General features: G+C 47.4%; 1 protein-coding gene across 12 annotated transcripts in view; it reads left to right on the forward strand.

The window, feature by feature from the left end:
• PPP2R5C (protein phosphatase 2 regulatory subunit B'gamma) overlaps positions 1-19,110 on the forward strand; it is a gene marked incomplete at both ends in the record, with an annotated part of 152,059 nt that overhangs the window by 51,375 nt on the left and 81,574 nt on the right. For 8 of the 12 annotated variants that reach the window (XM_080706793.1, XM_080706795.1, XM_080706797.1 and 5 more), the window contains one exon: positions 9,531-9,624. The exons of the other annotated variants lie outside the window; for them this stretch is intronic. In XM_080706793.1, the coding sequence (XP_080562919.1) occupies positions 9,531-9,624 (94 nt within the window). Of the gene's footprint in view, positions 1-9,530; positions 9,625-19,110 lie in introns of those variants that run through there. 12 annotated transcript variants of the gene reach the window in all.

Genomic DNA, 19,110 nt, shown 5'->3' on the forward strand with positions numbered 1-19,110 from the left:
AATGTAAAAATAGGTCTGGGAGTATAGCCCGGAGGTAGAAGGGCTTCCAGGAACCCCAGTACCACCAAAAAAAAAAAAAAATAGGCCTGGGGATGTAACTTGGAGGTAGAATGCCCCTGGGTTCCATCCCCAGTGCAGGGGAAAAAAAAAAAATGTCAGTACTACCCAAAGTGACCTGCAGAGTCAGTGCAGTACCTATCACAATCCCAGTGATTTTTCCCCCAGAAAATATAAATGTAGTTTTTCATAGAAGTATTAGAAAAAAGAGAGAGTCCTAAAAGTCATGGAAGCCAGGCGTGGTCATGCTTACTTGTGATCCCAGTACTCGGGAGGCTGAGACAGGAGGATCCAGGTTCACAGCCAGCCTCAGCTACTTAGTGAGGCCCTCTGCAACTTAGTGAGACCCTGTTTCAAAAATAGAGAATAAAAAATGGGGCCATGGAGCAGCTCAGAGGTAGAGTGCCCGTGTTCCATCCCCAGCGTGAATGAATGAATGAATGAATGAATGAATGAATGAATGGGTGAATGAATGAGTGAGTGTCATACGGAAAAGCAGGGGCCCAGAAGAGCCAAAGCAGTTTTCAGCAGTGAAACCGCGCACGATGCGTCACAGTCCGGCCTTGAAATGGCACCGCCGAGCGGCGGCCATGACGCAGCCTGGGACGGCCACAGACAGAGCAGACCAGGGGCGAGACAGACAAAGCCACACACAGCCAGCTGGCTCTTGGGGGGGTGTGAGGCTGGGGATGGAGCCCAGGGACATTCTACCTCTGAGCTACACCCCTAATCCTGTTTTATCTTTTTTTTAAGTACTGAGGATTGAACCCAGATATTGAGGATTCTGTCTGAGCTACACCCCCAGCCCTATTTTTTATTCTTTGTTCTTTTTTTTTTTTTTGGTGGTGGTACTGGGGTTCCTGGAAGCCCTTCCACCTCCAGGCTACACTCCCAGACCTATTTTATATTTTTGAAACAGGGTCTCTTAAGCCAGCAAGGCTGGCTTCGAACCTGCCTCAGAAACATAGAGTCTCAGCAACCTAGCAAGATTCTGTTTCAAAATTAAAAAAAAAAATAAAATAAAGGAGCTGGGTATGGTGGGGCACACTTATAATCCCAACATTCCGGAGGCTGACACAGGAGGATCGCAGTTCGCGGACAGCCTTAGCTACTTAGACCCTCCGCAACTCAGTGAGACCCTGTTTCAAACTAAAGAATAAAAAAATGGGGCAGGGAGTGTAGCTCGGAGGTCGAATGCCAATGCCCCTGGGTTCCATCCCCAGACCTGCAAAAAAATAAAAAATAAAGGGCTGGGGGTGTGTAGCTCAGAGGTAGAAAGCTCCTGAGCTAGTAGGTCCTGGAGATGGACACACACACACACACCCGTGACATAGTTAGACTCAGTAAGAAGGCTACTATTTCTATTTTTTTAAAAATTTTTAAAATTTTAATTGGTGCACTGTATTCATACATCATAGTGGGATACATACTTTTGTAGACATACATGCACACATCGCCCAGTCAGCCCCCACCCGATCCCCACCCCATTCTCTCCCTATCCCTCCCTCCCATGCTTGGCTTAGTGATTGACATCTAGTATTATAGCAAATTATCAAAAATTAAAAATGATAGTCTCACATAACAGTTTCATTTGTCTGATACCAAGCTTTGATGACTTAAAGATAACATTTCAATATTTCTTTTTACTTTCTTTCTTACCAGGGAATCTATTTTTTCTATTTTTTAGGTGAAACTATCATATATTTATATATTTATTTTTCAGAAAAAAAAATCTATCCTAATATGGAATATGGACTCTAGGTACCCACAACGATCTTGAAAAAGAACAAAGCTAGAAGATATATATTTTCTGATTTCAAACCATATAAAGCTACAATAATTGAAACAGTGTAGTACTATTCTAAAGGCAGATATATAAACCATTGGAGTTAAATAAAAGCCTAGACCTAAATTCTTCCCTATATTGTCAAGTTATTTTTGACAAGGTTTCCACGAACATTTGGTGGTAGAAATAATAATCTTTTAACTAAATATTGTTGAAAAATAATAATTACATGGAAAAGAATAAAATTGGACCCTTACCTAATCCCATATACAAATATTAACTCAAAATAGATAAAAGACCTAAATATAAATCTTAAGACTATAAACTTTTAGGAGAAAATCTGGGTCATAAAACCTCACAACATTGAAATTGGCAGTGATTTCTTGGTTATGACTTCAATGGCACAGGCAACAGAAGCGTATACAAACTCCCTAAAAAATAAAAAACATATTGTATATCCAAAGACAATGTAAACAGAGTTAACAGTTACTAATAGAATGGGATAAAATATTTCCAAATGCTATATCTGAAGGTATATTAATATTCCAACTAGAAATCCTAAAAATTAACAACAATAAAGGCAAACAATACCCTTTAGAGATAGTTAAAAGACTAACATAAATAATGAATCTCCACAGATAACCAATCTTAGTTGTCTGTTGGATGGAAAATCTTGTTTCTCTAGTTCTGATGTGTGTTACCTATTTCTACTTTGTAGTTAATCTCTTTGAGTATTTTCTCTAGTGCTGGTTTTGAAGACATAAATTCCTTCAGTTTCTGTTTGTCATGGAAGCTTCTTATTTTTCCATCTAATTTGATAGAAAGTTTTGCTGGGTAGGAAATTTTTGGCTGGAAGTTGTTTTCTTTCAAAATTGGGAATATGTTACTCCAAGCCCTTCTGGCTCTCATAACTTGGTTTGGGAAGTCTGGAGTGATTCTAATTGGTTTGCCTCTGAATGTCACTTGGCCCTTTGCTTTTGTTGCCTTTAAGATTCTCTGCTTGGCTTCCACATTGGTCATTTTGACAATTATGTGGCGTGGGGATCCTCTTCTCCGATCCTGTCTAAAGGGAGTTCTATAAGTTTCCTGGACCTGTGTATCGACCTCTTGCTCTTTGTCTGGAAAATTTTCTGCTATTACTTCCTTGAAGAGATTGTTGATCCCTTTGGTTTCACTTTCTTTTCCCTCCTCTATTCCAATTATTCTTAGGTTAGCTCTCTTAAAATGGGCCCATATTTCTTCAATATCAGATTCCTGCTGTCGGATATTTTTTCCTAGATTAGAAACTATGTGTTCATTTTTGGAATGATCATCTTCTAAGAGCGAGATTCTGTTCTCCATGTGTTCTAATCGGTTGTTTGTGCTTTGAATTGAGGCCTTTACTTCATTAATTGCATCCTTTATCTCTTTTTGGCTCTCTCTGAGTTCTTTTCGAAGCACCTCTATTATTTCTACAGTTATTTTCCTGATTTTGGTCTTCTAGAAATCTCTGAATTTCTGTTTTATCAGGTTCTGATGTTGTGGGGTTGTGAGCATTCATTGCTCCATTGTTATTCCTCTTTCCCATGATTTCGGAAGTTTGTGCCTTGTCTGGGTTCTTCCCTTGGGTCACTATGACTTCCCTTAAGGTGTTCTGGATCTCGAGTCAGTAGTATCTCAGACCCCACTACTCCTTTACTGGGTTGTATCACAGAGTCTCCGACCCAGAGAGTCGATAGAGGCTGCTTTAGACTGTGGGGGGTGCCAGGTTGCACGTTCTCCTATGGTGTGATATCTCTGCCACCGCCCCTCCCCCACTGGGTCAAGTCCCAGTGAGTACAGTACTGGGATTTCTCCTCTGTGGCCCGCAATTTGACTCACTGTTCTTGAGTACGCAGGTGTAGCTGTACTGAATTCGATGAATTCGGTGCTGCTGCCGCCGGTGGCAATATGGCGCCGCTGCTACACCCTCGGCTGTTGGGCTGGCGTTTTTTTTTCTTGGTTTTGATTTCCACTCTGAATCCCTGCAGCGTGTGCTGAGCTCAGCCACTGGGAGCTTTAGATGTCCTCTGCGCCGAGAAATCCCGCCTGGCTGTTCCGCAGCGGCTCCCCTCGGCTTGCTGTGGCCGTCCCGTGAATTCGCTGGTGCCGCCAGCAGTATGGCGCTGCTGCCGCATCTGCCGCGTCCTCGGGCGTGAGGATCTCCTCTGTGGCTCTGTTCTCAGTCCGCTTTCTCTCTGGAGCCTGGTGATTTTTTTTTTTGTTTCTCTGGTGATGTTGTTTTCTGGCTTTGAAAGGCGCTGATTTTGTGGTAATGGAGATTTGTTGTTAGCGGGGCTCTTAAGCCCCGCTTTTCTCGGTCGCCATCTTCCCAGAAGTCCTACTATTTCTAAAAAAGAAAATAAGTATTATTGAAGATGTAGAGAAATTTGAACCCATGTGCACTGTGGGTTGGAATGTAAAATGGTACAACTGTTGAAAATAATTAGACAATTCTTCTTAAAATTGAAACTGGAATTACACCTGATTCAGCAGTCCCTCTCCTGTCTACATACCCAAGGACTTGAAAGCAGGACGTAAATGTACGTAATGCCACCGGAGTATCTAACTAGAAAGTAGTTAAGATGGTGACTTTTATATTATGCAGTGTGTGTGTGTGTGTGTGTGTGTGTGTGTGTGTGTGTGTGTGTTTGCAGTACTGGGGATAGAGCCCAGGGGCATTGTACCTCCGAGGTACACCCCCTGTCCTATTTTTATTCTTTATTTTGAAACAGGGTCTCACTGAGTTGCGAAGGGCCTCACTAAGTAGCTGAGGCTGTCTGCGAACCATAATCCCCCGGTCTCTGCCTCCCGAATGCTGGGATTACATGCATGCGCCACCATGTCCGGCTATTTATTGTGTTTAAACACAATTTTAAAAGTATTAGCCAGGCATGGTGGCCCACACTTGTGATCCCAGTACTTGGGAGGCTGAGAGGAAGATCGCAGGTTTGAAACCAGCCTCTGCAACTTAGGGAGGCTCTCAGCAACCTAGTGAGACCCTGTTTCCAAGTAAGAAAGAAAATCAGACTGAGGGTGTAGCTCAGAGGTAGAATGCCTCTGTGTTTAATACCTAGAAGAAGGAAGGAAGGAAGGAAAGAAAGAGAAAGAAAGAAAGAAAGAAAGAAAGAAAGAAAGAAAGAAAGAAAGAAAGAAGAAAGAAAGAAAGGAAGAAAGAAAGAAAGAAAGAAAGGGAAGAGTTTTTTTTTTTTTTAATGCAGTGTTGATTCGTGGCTGTTGCATTTCTAGAATGGCTCCCCAAACGAAAAATTACTTAGACAACCAACTTTAAAGCACACTGCCAGCCATTGTTTTCTAAGAGGATTAGAGCGGTTGATGGGTTTGTTGTTAAGGTTTCATCGGAACTTTCCCAGTATTATCACTGTCAAAAAGAATGGCTTTTAGATGTAGTTGCACAGAGCTCAGTCATCCCAAGTACTTCGGAGGCCAAGGCGGGAGGATCACAAGTATGAGGGAAGCCCAGATAACTTAGTGAGACCCTGACTCAAAATAGCATGAGAAAGGCTGTGGGTGTAGCCAGGTGGTAGTGCTTGCCTGGCAGGCTTTAAGGCCCTGGGTTCCATCCCCAGTGCCACACACACATTAAACAAAACAAAACACATTGCTGAATTGTGTGTGTATGTGGGGGGGGGGGGTACTGGGGGTGGAACCCAGGGGCTTTCCTACCTCCGGGCTACACTCCCAGACCTATTTTATACTTTATTTGGAAACAGGTCTCACTAAGTTGCTGAGAGGCTCACTCAGTAGCTGAGGCTGGCTTTGAACCTGTGTGATCCTCCTGTCTCAGCCTCCGAAGTGCGGGGATTACAAACGTGCGCCACCACGCCTGGCTCAACATTGCTGATTTGATAGGTGAAAAACCTAGCCTTCCTGGGGATTGAACCCAGAGTCATTCTCCCTAGCTACATACCCCCTCCAGCCCTATTTATTGCTTATTTTTAAACAGTCTTGCTGAGTTGCTGAGGCTGGCCTGTGATCTTCCTCTGTCACCTCCCAAGTGCTGGGGTCACAGGCCTGTGCCACTCTGCCTAAACGAAAGGACGCTTTTCATACACTTATTGACTACTTAGAGTTCTTTTATGAACTGGATCATTTAAATACTGAGGGCTTAATATTTTTCTAATCAGCTATAGCAGTATTAACTCCTTTTATTTATAGCTTTATATTTTCTTTGGTTTTGGGTGGAATGTACAGAAATATGTAGTTTTTTGAATGTGAGCAGTACCCCTTAGGGGTTTGTTTAATGTGTTTAAATGCACTTTTCTGACTTGAGAATTCATATTTCCTTTTCTTCTAGAAGCTGCAGGGACTTAGGGGGTAATTATGGTTTTTTTACTTACCTATTAACTGAACTTGGATTATTTATTTATTTATTTATTTATTTATTTATTTATTTATTTTGGTGGTACTGGGGATGGAACCCTTCTACCTCTGGCTACACTCCCAGACCTATTTTATATTTTATTTGGAAACAGGGTCTCCTGATCTTCCTGTCTCCGCCTCCCAAGCGCGGGGATTACAAGCGTGCGCCACCACGCCCGGCATTTGTATTTTATTTTGACATGAGTAAAGAGACTGGACCGACTAATTGTCCACCTTCACGCTGACGTGGGATTGTGGTTTATCGTGGTGTATTTGTCTGTGTGGGGGCTGCTCCTGCCCCTCACGCCCACTCTCACTGATTCCTAGAGCTTTGTGTTGGTGGGACAGGCCTCTCGTGTTAGAAGCACTCTCATTCTTGTTTCTTGTCTCTTCAGGTACATTTTAGAATGGTTTTGTCAATTGCCTAGAAAAATAACAAGGCCCACCTGAACTTTGATTGCAAATACCTTAAACTGATTCATAATTGTAGGGAAAAGTTAACCTCATTGTTTACAGTATTTATACTTCCAGTTCAGAAATACACCTTCTGTATATATGTTCGTCTTTTTTATTTCTCGTATTTGCTTATTTACTTACATTTTAGAGTATATTTTAGTGTGTGTGGGGTTGCTGGGGATTTACCAGGGGTATTCTACCTTCGAGCTACCCTCAGCCCTATTTTATTTATTTATTTATTTATTTATTTATTTATTTATTTATTTATTTATTGAAACAGGGTCTCTCTAGGTTGATAAGACTCTCGCTGTGACTATCCTTGAATTCGTGATCCTTCTGTCTCAGCCTTCCAAGTACTAGGATTACAGGTGTCCGACCACAGCCAGCTTAGAGTATATTTTATCAGTGATTTTTTCATAGTCCTAGAGTTCTTTAAAGAACCAGTTTTATGCATGAGGTTTCAAAAGAGCATGGGGAAGTTGCTGATAAAGTTGAAACCCTTTGATCAGAGATCATCAGGAAAAATACATCAAAGAGTAGCTTCACTTTTTTTTTTGCCTTCAAATCTGTATATTTTATATAAAGCTTCTAGGAGTCTCTTCTCTTCATTTCTGTATTCCAGATCATCAGCATAGCCCTCAGATGGGTGCATTTTCCCATCTTGTCTCACATGAAATATTAAACTTTTGGCAGACAAGTCTCTCTTGCTTTTTTATTTTTATTTTTTATTTTTATTTATTTTTGTGGTGCTGTGGATTGAACCCGAGGCTTTCTACCTCTGAGCTACACCCCCTTTTTTATTCTATAATTTGAAACGGTCTCACTGAGTTGTGGAGGGCCTCACTAAGTATCTGAGGCTGGCTGCAAAACTGAGATCCTCCTGTCTCAGCCTCACAAGTACTGGGATTGCAAGTGTGCGCCACCCACCCTGCTGGACACAGTAAGCGCCTCCTTCAGATCCCAGTGCAGCCCCTGAGCAAGCACCCTGGTCCTCATCCTCCTGGCGCCACCCCCTGGACGGGAGGTGGTGGCGAGCAGGCACCCTCAGCACTGCGGTGGTGACCTGTGGTCAGTGTACCTTCCCTCCCGTAACAGACAGCGCTGCTCCTGGAGGCCAGTGGGCTGCCAGAACCTGGGCACCTGCTGCCCAACTCAGGCTGCCACCGGCATGAGGAGGCCAGCCTCGCGGGTGAGGACATGGCCTCCGCTGGCACCTGCTCAGAGAGAGGCCTGCAGGAAGTGATCTGTGCCTGGGGAGGGTCGGCTTGGGTCTGTGCATCTATCCTGACCGCTGTCAGTGGTGGGCCTGCGTGCTCTCTGGCCAGGGAGCACCAGGAAGGCCCAAGTGTGCGGCGGCTTCGCCACAGGTGTGCCAGGCGTTTGGGACTGAAGGGCTTTTGTGTCTTCATTTACATGGAGCAAAGGGGTTACATGAGAAGTTTTAAAAATAGGGGGCATAATTTGGGGAAACTTTCTGGTTTGTGTAAATAATTTTTTAGTTCTGCCAAAGACGTGTGTGTGTGTGTGTGTGTGTGTGAGAGAGAGAGAGAGAGAGACACACACACACACACACACACACACACACACACAGACTTGGGATTGAACCCAGGGCATTGTACCTCTGAGCTCTCTGAGCTTCACCCCCAGCCCTACGCTTATTTTTCATTTTGAAGCCGAGCCTTGCTAGGTTGCGGAGTCTCATGACATTGCCGAGGCTGTTCTTGAACCTGCGGTCCTTTTGTCTCCGCCTCCCGAGCACTAGGGTTATAGGTGTGTACCAGCACACCTGGCCAAGGAGATGTTTTGCTTTTTGTGTGCTTTCTTTTGGAGCTAGCCTAGACATCTCCTTTCCCCAGAGTCGCCTCCCCAGGCACGGGAGTGCTCCAGTTCAGAAGAGGCCTTCTGCCTGCTACAGCTTCCACAGCGACCTTTTTTGAAGATAGGAAACTAAGAAGACCTGAATAAATCGCATAATAAAAATAAGTGAAATATCTTAACTTAGAATTTAAACAAAATATCTAAAAACGTAAATAAAAGCATCTAAAGATTGACATCTTTAAGCTATAAAAGTAAGTGCTGGTTTCATTTTTTGCTTCAACTCCCACGGCCATGTGGTATAAATACACTCGAGCTATTGAATATAAACCAGCTTCCATTTTTCCATAGAATTCTTGAAACCTGTTTTTTCAGGAAAAAAAAGAAAGAGGTCTCAGGAATAACCAGTGTTGAGGATTATAAATTCATAGATTGCCTCCGAGTGGTAGGGAAGTTTAGCAAGAGTCCAAAACTAATGAATTCCAGTTGTGTAGTATTTAGAAACTTGCTCTAAACCCCTGAGCTGCTGGAACACTCCACACGGTGTGTGTTGAAGGTGCCGAAGTGTGCAGGAGCAGAAGTAGGGGCCGGTGGGCCTGAGGCTGGGCAGGGGCAGGGGGCCCAGCTGCAAAGTGCCCACAGCACAGGCGCCCCCCAGCTCACGGGCCATTTGTTTACAGCCTTGCCGGGCTCCGGGCCCCTGGTCTCATCCCCTGAGAGATGGGATCTCTGCCTAAAAGTTACTGAAAATGCAGACCGCAGGAAGCCGGCAAAGCCCAGCCTTGAGTGCACACTGACAGCCAGAGAGAGCCTCTTTCCGTTTGCAGGGCTTTTTTTTCCAGTGTCATTTTAAGTTGCATCTTTCAGCCAATCAGCGCGCTCCATGCCTGCTGACATCACGAGCCAGCCAGTTCCCTCCAGCTGCAGAGAGCTTCAGTTTGTCTTTTTTTTTAAACTAAAATGGAGGCTGGTTTCTTGCCTTAAGGAGTACACTGCCTTCCCCGCGGGAGTCTAGATGTTGACATGTAATAAGGCGGGCAGCGGGATGGTGGTGGATGCGGCCAACTCCAATGGGCCTTTCCAGCCCGTGGCCCTTCTCCATATTCGAGGTGAGTTATTGTGTGTTCCACTGACCGGAACCTTCTGTGGGTAGTTAATAAATGGCTATTGTGCTTTAGCTAGGGGAAGCAGGAAGTCCCTCCACCTCGCCGCGGGCGTCGCTGGAGCGGGTGGGGTGTGTCGCCGCTGGTCCGCATTTTACGAACTACTTCCAGAATCTGAGGCTCGAGAGAGGCCTCCGCATGCAAAGCTCAAAGCTGGTTTTTCGGCTTTCTGCTCGCTCTCCCATCCCCCTTTCGGAGCTGTGCTGATGTCAAAGGATGTGAAGTCACTGCCCGGGGAGGGTATTGGGTGGGGGTAGGAAGGAGAGGCGGGCCGCCGCGGCCGGCCAACTTGTCTGTACGCAGAGTTTCTGTTACATTGCTGTTGCTTAATACTGCAAAGGCTGAATTACTGACGAATTGAGTCAGAAAATACGCAGAATGGATTAGAAAGAACTAACTTTAGATAGGCTTTCATTCTGGCCGTGGACCTGAGAGAAACAGGCTCATGTGCTCGCTAAAATAGTGAGATCTGCTCGGGGTCATAATTTTTAAGACGCTAGCATTTCTGTGGAGTATCAGGAAAGACTGTGCGTGTGCAGAGGCGCTGGATTGACATTTGGCATTGAAATTTAAAATGGCAACAAGTTTTTAATGTGTATATAGATCACTATTTTGATAATTACAGTTCACCTGTTTTACACTTTATACATAATCGGGGTTCAAAATTTAGCCTAAAAACAGTTACTGTTAATTAAACCATAGTTATCAGGTAGTACATGCTTAGGCTTAGTTGGCATTTAAGGATATTCGTTATGTAAATTTTTGTTCATAATTGGATGAAGGAGAAGATGAGTGATAAGCTTCACCAAGTCACTTCAAATGTCTAATCGCACAGACCTTCCTAAAATATCAGCTTTTACTGCCAGAATCTCCTATAAGGACCCATGCTTAGGAAGGGTGGGGGAGGACCTAGGTGACCAACAGCCCCAGGACTCAAATCTGGACAGGATTTTCAGGTCTTAGCGTACCCAGGGCACCATGGACCCCCGTCTGCAGGAATAAATTGTGTGCTGCTTCCTCTCCAAGCCCTTTTGATGAAGCTGGTGCAAGCCGGCATCCACAGCGGCCCAGCCGAAGGACAGGCCACACGTGTGAGTGTGCTCGTGCACCCGGGAGAAGTGACACCCAAGCTCCACGAACACTGGGTGTCTCCACTCTGGCGCTCGAGTGGGCAAAACGAATCGTAGTTGTGTGTCAGTTGGCTCTTAAACACTCTTAGCAGTGAAATAATTGGATTGCATATAAAATGTAAATTAACAAATGTTTTTGGTTTGTGAGTCTTCTGGGTTTTATTAGATGCCTAATATACTAGTGATTTTTTGAATTGTGAGTTTATTCTGAAATAGAATCATTTGATTTTATGTCTTAAACCACCATGTTGTTGTTAGTTCCGGGACCTGATTATGCCACTTTGGGTTTTTTCTTGGTAGTTGTTCACAGTGTAATTTGAAGGCAAAAGTCATGACCTGTAAGCTGAAAGAGACTTGAGTTTCTGAGGAGAACCTTTAGGGACCTAAGACCAGCTTCTAATTGAAGCAGCAGGGTGGTTTCTGACTTAAAACTCAAAAGAACGCTTGAGTTACTCCAGGACTTCTTAAAGCAAGCATGTTAATGTGAGGTTTTGCAAAATGTGTTTTATTTATTGAGCTCTTAGATTCTCAGTCAGTGTTAACCTCCAATTAGCAGCTGCTGTGTGCCAGGAACGAAGGGGTCATTCACAGTGCCTAAGTACAGCCTCTGCCCCAGAGAAGCCGGTGGCTCCATGGGAGAGACCTGGCACCCCTCTCTTCCAGGGTAGAAGAACCCCCCCACTGGGGAGAGCAGGCACTGATGTCACGGTGCTGGGAAGGAGGGACTGGAGAGGGCCACACTGGGCTGCCCAGCTCGCACGCTGCCCCGTGGGTCACCTAGAAGGGTCACCTAGAAGATAACTTGCCAAGGCCACACAGCCCTTAAGTGTAGGGCCAGAATCCTACCACTGGCTGGTTTTGTTTGTTGGGAATCTTTGTTTTTTGGGGGAGGGACTTACTTTAAAGTAGAAATGTTGGCTGTTTGTAGAACATTCTGCAGCAGGGTTGCGGTGGTGTTTTCCCAACGCGCTCTCATCTCTCCGGGTCCGTGGCCTCTCTTTGCATGACAGTGTTGTACCCAGGGTTTACTGCTTACACTTTTACAAATGCTTGTCACTTGACAGGGTCCTGTATGGAACACAACAAGCATGGCGGACAGGCTCCACAGAGCCACTGGACCGGGAGGCGGTCCAGTAAACACATAAGTCAACAGGTCCCCAACCTGGTCGGCGGGTTTGTAGTTCTGTTCACCACAGTCTGCAGCTCAGGATTCCTCTGGTGAATTAGTGTAGCTTACCACGTCCAGTGTGAGAGGCTGGATTCCAACCAGTGTCGCCTTCCTGTGCATGGAAGGGTCTCCCCTGTGATGGTGCAGAGTTAGCGTGATGACAGACCATGAACTTGAGTGCTGCCCAGGAAAACCGTCTACAGAGTGCCGCTCCTGCACTGGCCGTGGTGTGGCCGCCGGCCGCTGGGCTGCTGCGCTTTAAACTTCAGTTATTTTAAAAGTAAGTGGACACACGTGCCTTGTGATTATAGTATTGGACAGCACAGTTCTATGCTGGAATTAGCAAACTTTTTCAGAAAAGTGCCAGATTATAAATATTTTGATTATGCCAGGAAAGGCAGCCATGCTCAGTAAAGAGACAGGCGTGTCTGTGGTCCAATAAAGCTTTATTTATAAAAGCAGGTGGCAGCTGGATGTGGCCCATGGGCCACAGGTCCCTGACCCTGCTCTGGGCTGCCCGTTGATTTTCCAGTTACCTGAGAAGACTAGCACAGCCATTTCCCGCGGGCCCCGCTGCCTCCCCTATGAGGGTGGGGCCGCGTGTGGCGGCGCTGAAGGCAGCGACGGCCACGCCGCCATGATGCCAGTGGCTGAAGCCTCTTCTGCTGGCCTCCGTGCGGGGCCTCCAGGACGCTCACCACTCTCCCCTCGTTCTGGCGGCGGGTGAGTGTGAAGGTCTAGTCTTTGCTGGGAGGTGGAGGTCTCGTCTTGGGAAGCTGGTTTCTCACCTGTCCTTGCTGAGCCTCCAGTGGGTTGGTCTTCACCCTTCCGGAGAACATGTCCAGGAAGCCAGTGAGGAAGAGGCCAGCCGGGCTTTCCTTTCCCTCCCTGAGCCTTGCGACCTGCCCAGGGTCGTAACAGCGGCACCTGGCGCACGCAGGGTACTTGAACTCGCCCGGGCAGCTCAGGTCGGCAGCACTAGCGAGTCCTCCGCCGCCGTCCTCATCCCCAGAATTTGGAAGGAAAGTGTTAGGATGGGGTCAGAAGCAACAGCCCCCTGAAGAGGAGGCTTCCTCTCCAAAGAGCGCATCGCTCGCGCCGTGCGTGCAGCGTCCGCAGAGCGGCTGCCAGGACTGCACCATGCGGCTGGCCTGGCCGAGCCTGCCCGCCAGGCCATTCCCCTGTGCTCCTGGCCAGCCCTGGAGGGGAGTGCCCTCTCCGTCCAGTCCCGCCCTTGAGCGTGGGGATAATGTGTGCTGGTGAGTTTTGCCTGACAGCAAACGCTGATTCTCGGATTGTTGCATTGAGGTGGGCTAATGTGTAAGGGATGAGAAAAGCAAAGAGGTGGGGTTAGTGGTCGGGAAGCAGCGGCCCGGGCCACCCTCTGCTGATCCTCCGTCACCTGCAGTTCTCGCGGGTCCCAGCCACCATCCCTTGCTCCTCCCGGCACTCCAGGCAAGCGGCGCAAGTCCCAGGGCTCAGTCCAGGCTGCTGCGGGTGGCTGTCCCCAGCAAGGAGGAGCAGTGCCTGGCCCTTGGTGTGCTGGGCTGGGGCGCAGCCTCGGCTCCCTGTCCTTGAATCCGGTGGCCGCCGTGAAGCAGCGTTTATGTTTTCGAGGAGAAAAAGGAGACCCCCCCTGTGAGGGCCCCGAGGAGGTCGCGCCTCGTGCTGGAGCTCAGCGCAGCGCCGCCTTGTTCTGTCCCACGCCGCAGCCTGGCCAGCTGGTGGCCAGCGCTTCCGTGTCCACGCGCGTGTCGTTTTAGTAGGTCTGTAAAGTGCAGCACACGTTTGATCGTAGCTCAGCGCTTGTTGCCCGCTGAATGAGAGCATGGTAAAGGTTTGCACACGCGTTCTTGGTGTGAGCAGGGAACTCCCTGCCCTCTGTCCCATTTCACTTTGACTTTTAGCTTAATTTTCGTGACTCCTCCAGGAAATCGCCAGCCTGTCCTGAGGGCCGTCGTTTGAGCTCCACCTCTGTCGCAGGCCCCTCGCATCGTTGCCAGAGTAAGCAGTCGGTGTCTGTGGACTGAGAAGAAGGTACCCTCGGACGCCACTCAGATAGCACCAGTCCGGTGCATTCATTAGCCACTTACTTGGTCAGTGGGGTGGCACCGCCAAGCACAGGAGATGCTGCCCAGGGCGCCCGGCCTTGCTGAGGCCGCCCGTGCTCTCTGGCCTGCGGGAAATGGCACCACCGAGCCGAGAACTTCAGTGGGGCCAGTCGTTTCTCCCACTAATATACTTTTTCAAAAAGTCTTTTCTTAGAAAGACATTGACTAACGTGCACAGGAACATCCTACTACAGCAAATAAAGGTCTGATTTTATTTTAGGTTCTTGAATTATTCATAAAGCAAAAACCATTCTAACTCAAAAATACAGACTAAGGAGATAAGGCAGCTAAATATAAGTAAATTTAGACCAGGTCTTTGTAATAAAGAATATAAAACCAAACCTAGAGAAGGCTCCCTGGTGCAGCTGGAGAGAGCTGAGTGAGGAGGGCGCTGTGTGCCGAGTGACTGCTCTCTCCAGGTGCAGCGGCGGCTCTGCAGGAGGCCGGCCGTCTGTATCGTTGGGGCGTGCTCAGCCAGTGTCTACAAGGGAAGTGTGGCCTCCGTAATACGCTCATGGTAAAGAGCAGAGTGCCGGACATAGTTACCTGATCCAGGGAACGCCGGTATGGATTCAACTTCTGCATTTATAACTGTTTCAGTACATTTGAGGGAAATAGCTTTAAACGGGTTTGCTGTAGAAAGTGTGCAAAGAAAATGTGAACCTTTCGATGCCACTTTCCAAGCAGTGAGCGGCACCTTGCAGGTTTTGCTCCCGGGCGCTGACCCATGGTGGTGTACAGGTGGCTGCGCTGTCTCACCAGTGTTTTGGACCGTGCACTTTGTTTGATGTTTACTGGCATTTTTATTGATCTCTGGAGTAACTGCCTTGAAGGCACACTGGGAGGTGAAACCAGAGTTCCTTCTGAATTTGAGAGGCAGATGCCTAGTGGTCAAGGGTAGGATGGGGTCTGGAGCCACGCACCAGAACCAGATCCCCAGCCCCACCCTTCCACTGGCCAGCTGAGCCATGCTGGGGAAGTGTCCCCTCTGCCTAGAAATGAAGTCGAAAGCGGGAATAATGCTGCAGCCTACCTCTCGAGGGGGCTCTGAGGGTCAAGTGAGTGAGTTGCTTAAAATGGCGCCACAGTGTTCAAGACTCTCCAAGTGTTGGTGGAGGCCATGCTGGCCCGTTTGCAGGTCCCACGTGCTGCTCTGGAGCTCGGCAGCTTAACCACAGCCCGTCTTAATTTTGCACACAGTGCTACCTGTGCTTGTCCGTCCTGAAGCCCATCCATCCGTCTGTGTCTCTTGTTGAGTCTTTTCCTCTCCAGCAGTCTGGTTGGTGTTTTGCCATCTGGAGCAAGTTGGTATCTCCAGGACTCTAGATTCTGTGTGAAATAGTCTGCCCAGAGGAGCCTGGGTGCTGCCCCCTGCCCACCAGCTTGTCTCATCTAAAGTGAAATGAGGGCCTTGCACTTAACCCCACAACATTCCCAAGAAGCTTTATGCTTAAGCGCTGGAGGTGTCTTCTGTGACTGTGATTTCACCTGCCATCCTCTTTGGTCGTCGGATGCAGGAGCTGTTCTCTGATGCTCTGGCCATTTTCCTTCCAGAAGTTGCCTGTCTTACTGTCAGATCACCTTAGGCCCTGCTGAATTCCTTTTGTGTGTGTGCGTGCTGTGTTTTGTTTTGTTTGCAATGGCGTCTCACTATGTTGCCAAGACTGGTCTGAAACTCCTGGACTCAAGTGATCCTCCTGTCCCAGCCTCCCAAATAGCTAGGACTGTAGGTGCCCACCGCCGTGCCTGGCCAGTGCTGGTTTGTTTTTTTTTAATTAGTAATATTTGAGCCAAGTTTACCCATGAGTTTAGATACTGCTGCTTTAAATTTAATATTGTGACACTCTCAATAGGATTTGAGCTGTTGATACTGCTTAGTGAGTTCTTTCAGTCTCTTTATCATTGACGTGTGACAACTTGTTATCATACATCTGGATTTTTGTCTGCTGGTTTTGTTACTCATAAGCAATGTGTTCTAATTGCAGTATTTTGGTTTATAAAATCATGAGAATAGTAATATTTCACTCTAGGGAGCAAGCCTAATGGTTCCTTAGTTACCGGCCCTTCATCCTTGGTAGGCTTTAAGGAAAAAGAGTCAAGGGGATGTAGGCTTGTGTGTATTTGTGGATGGTTTCTGTATATGCATCCAGTGATGGATTTTCCCCCAGCTTTGTGTCGTGGACCGAGCGGTGGCCTTTAATAGTCACATGCGCAGAACTCTTGAGGCTTTACATAGAATAGCACCCACCAGAGGCAGCCCGTGGGCCCCAGAGTCGCAGAGCTACTTTGAAGGGCTCTGCAGGGCAGACTCTCTTCACAGAAATACCAAATTGTAATCTGCCTTGCTCGCTGTGTGGGCATTTGCTGGGAGGTGCAGAGGCAGCAATAGGTAAAACAACTCCTCTCTTAGGAGTGCGTGGCCACTGCACGCACTCTCCCTGCACACCCATCTGACCTGTGTCCTTGATACAGCATGAAATTGCCACTTTTATTATGTCTGCATGTTGGCACATACCTTCCTAATTCCACGTGATGAAATGCAAATCTCACATAAAGCACTTCCAAGACCACGAAGTACATGGCTGTGCCGAGAAAAAGCTCCCTGCAGCTGTTTGAGTTGCCAGCTGAACTAGCCACTTCTCCCCCTCGAATATCATTTTCACTTGAAAGAAATGGCAGGCAAACTGTAGTTATTAAAAACTTAAATGTTTGGCAGATGTTTTCTCGAAAGGGAAGCAACGGTGCCACTGTTTTTTATAAAGTTTGGGCTTTCAAGCAAAATCTGAGTCCTACATATCTGCCAGCGTGAGCAGGACAGTACGCAGTGCTGGTGAGTCTCCCCCTGAGATTGGCTGCCGTACAGAAATGAGGTTTCTTACATGCAGCGGGAGTTCTCATAACGCAGTGCACCAGGATGTTCCCAGTGACTGGTAAGATTTTGTGGATGAAGCCACAGAACACACAGCAAAAAGCCACTCAAAGTGTAAGGCATCGCCAGATCACGCTGTGCCTGAAAAATTCATCTGTGTGGTTTTAGGTTCCACGTTGCAGCTGATCTTTTTGGGGGGATGGGGGGCTACTGGGATTTAACCCAGGAGCATTCTGCCTCTGGCTTATAGCCCCAGACTTTTTTACTTTTTTTTTTTTTTTCGGGTCTGGGGATGGAACCCGGGGACATTCGACCTCCGAGCTATACCCCCTGCCTTTTTTATTATTATTATTATTATTTATTTTAAAACCAGGTCTCACTGAGTTGCAGAGGGCCTCACTAAGTAGGCGATCCTCTGGTCTCAGCCTACCAGAATGCTGGGATCACAAGCATGCCCACCACGCCCGGCTTACTTTTTAATTTGAAACAGGGCCTCACTAAGTTTCTGAGGCTGGCTTTGAACCTATGTCTCCTGTCTCAGCCTCCCAGGTACTACGATTATGGTGTGCACCACCATGCCTGGTTTACAGGTGATCTTTAATTAGCTACTGTTCACTGGATGCAGTGGTGCACACCTGTAATCCCAGTAAGTGGGAGACTGAGACAGGAGATTTGCAGGTTTGTAGCCAGCCTCAGCAACTTGGAACCTGTTTCAAAATAAAAAGTAAAATAGGGCTGGGGGCACAACTCAGAGGTAGAAAACCTCTGGATTCAATCCTCAGTACCACATACACATACAAAAAAAGATATAAAAAATATAAACATTGCCGGGCGTGGTGGGCACACTTGGGCACGCTTGTAATCCCCGCACTTGGGAGGCAGAGACAGGAGGATCGCACAGGTTCAAAGCCAGCCGCGCTGGCTTAGAGACCCTGTTTCCAAATAAAAAGTATAAAAATAAGTCTGGGAGTGTAGCCTGGAGGTAAAAGGGTTTCTAGGAACCCCAGTACCACCAAAAAAAAAAATAAATAAATATATAAATATATAAACATTGCCATTTTTCTCCGTAATTTTTAAAAATAAAGTTCTTTTCATAAAGATGTTAACATAAAGTGGGTTAATAGGTAAGCATTTTAAAATTTTATAATATCTTCAGTATCACAGGATATAACCTATGTAGCCAAAGCTCGCAAGCCCTCACCCTCAGAGCGTGTGAATGGGCCACTACAAGAATCAAAAGCCCTCGGCCCAGGAGATCTCTGTGGTGAGCCTGGAAGTGGTCCTGACCCTGTGCATGGCGAGCATCTTTGTTTCTTATGTCTCCAAAACAACAAAACAGCTGGGCCTGTTGATAATCCCAGTACTTGGGAGGCTGAGACAGGAGGATCCCAGGTTTGAGGCCAGCCTCAGCAACTGAGACTCTCAGCAACCTTGTGAGACCCTGTTTAAAACAAAAAAGGGCTGAGGTTGTAGCACCAAGGTAGAATGCCTCTGGCTTTAATCCCTGGTCCTACCCAAAACAAAACAGAACAAACCAGAGGTGAAGAAGCTTTCAGCTCATCACATGAACGGGTCTCCTAGAGCAAGGGAGGTTCCGGGGACGTCCAGTCAGTCCGCTGTGATGTGAAGAGGACTGCCTTTACGTTTCGGCCTTCATACAACCACACAGCTCCCGGGCCTTCCCCGCAGCGCTCCTGCCTCCCCCGTGCTTCAGAGTGACTCCTCTGCGTGTGCTGTGTGCACTCCAGACCCCGCCCTGCGCGTGTGTGTCAGTATTTATTCGCATAATATGTGTGTTTATTCACAGAAAATATATAGTAGTTTGTGTTTCGTTGTTCGTAAGGGGAAAAAATCGCCCAGAGAGCAGTGTGAGCGCTCCGCGCCCCCGGCCTCGAGGCTCCCAGGCTCCCGGCCGCGGGTGGTTTGGACTCTCCTAACCCTGTGCTTTGGTTTAGACCGTCCCCGCGGCAGGTGCCGCGCCGCGCGCCCTGGCCTGACTGACGCCTCCCTGCGCCACTTGCGGATGACGCCCTTTCTCTCTCAGCCTGGAGACCCATCCTAGGAAGCCATGCCGGTTGGCAGCATCGCTGACCCTCGCAGCACTCTTTGCCCTACTGGATTGGAAGCACGGGGGTCTTCTAGCAGGACGGCCCC

The sequence above is a fragment of the Muscardinus avellanarius genome (genome assembly GCF_963383645.1).
Source record: "Muscardinus avellanarius genome assembly, chromosome: 12".
In the NCBI taxonomy this organism is placed as follows: Eukaryota; Metazoa; Chordata; class Mammalia; order Rodentia; family Gliridae; genus Muscardinus; species Muscardinus avellanarius.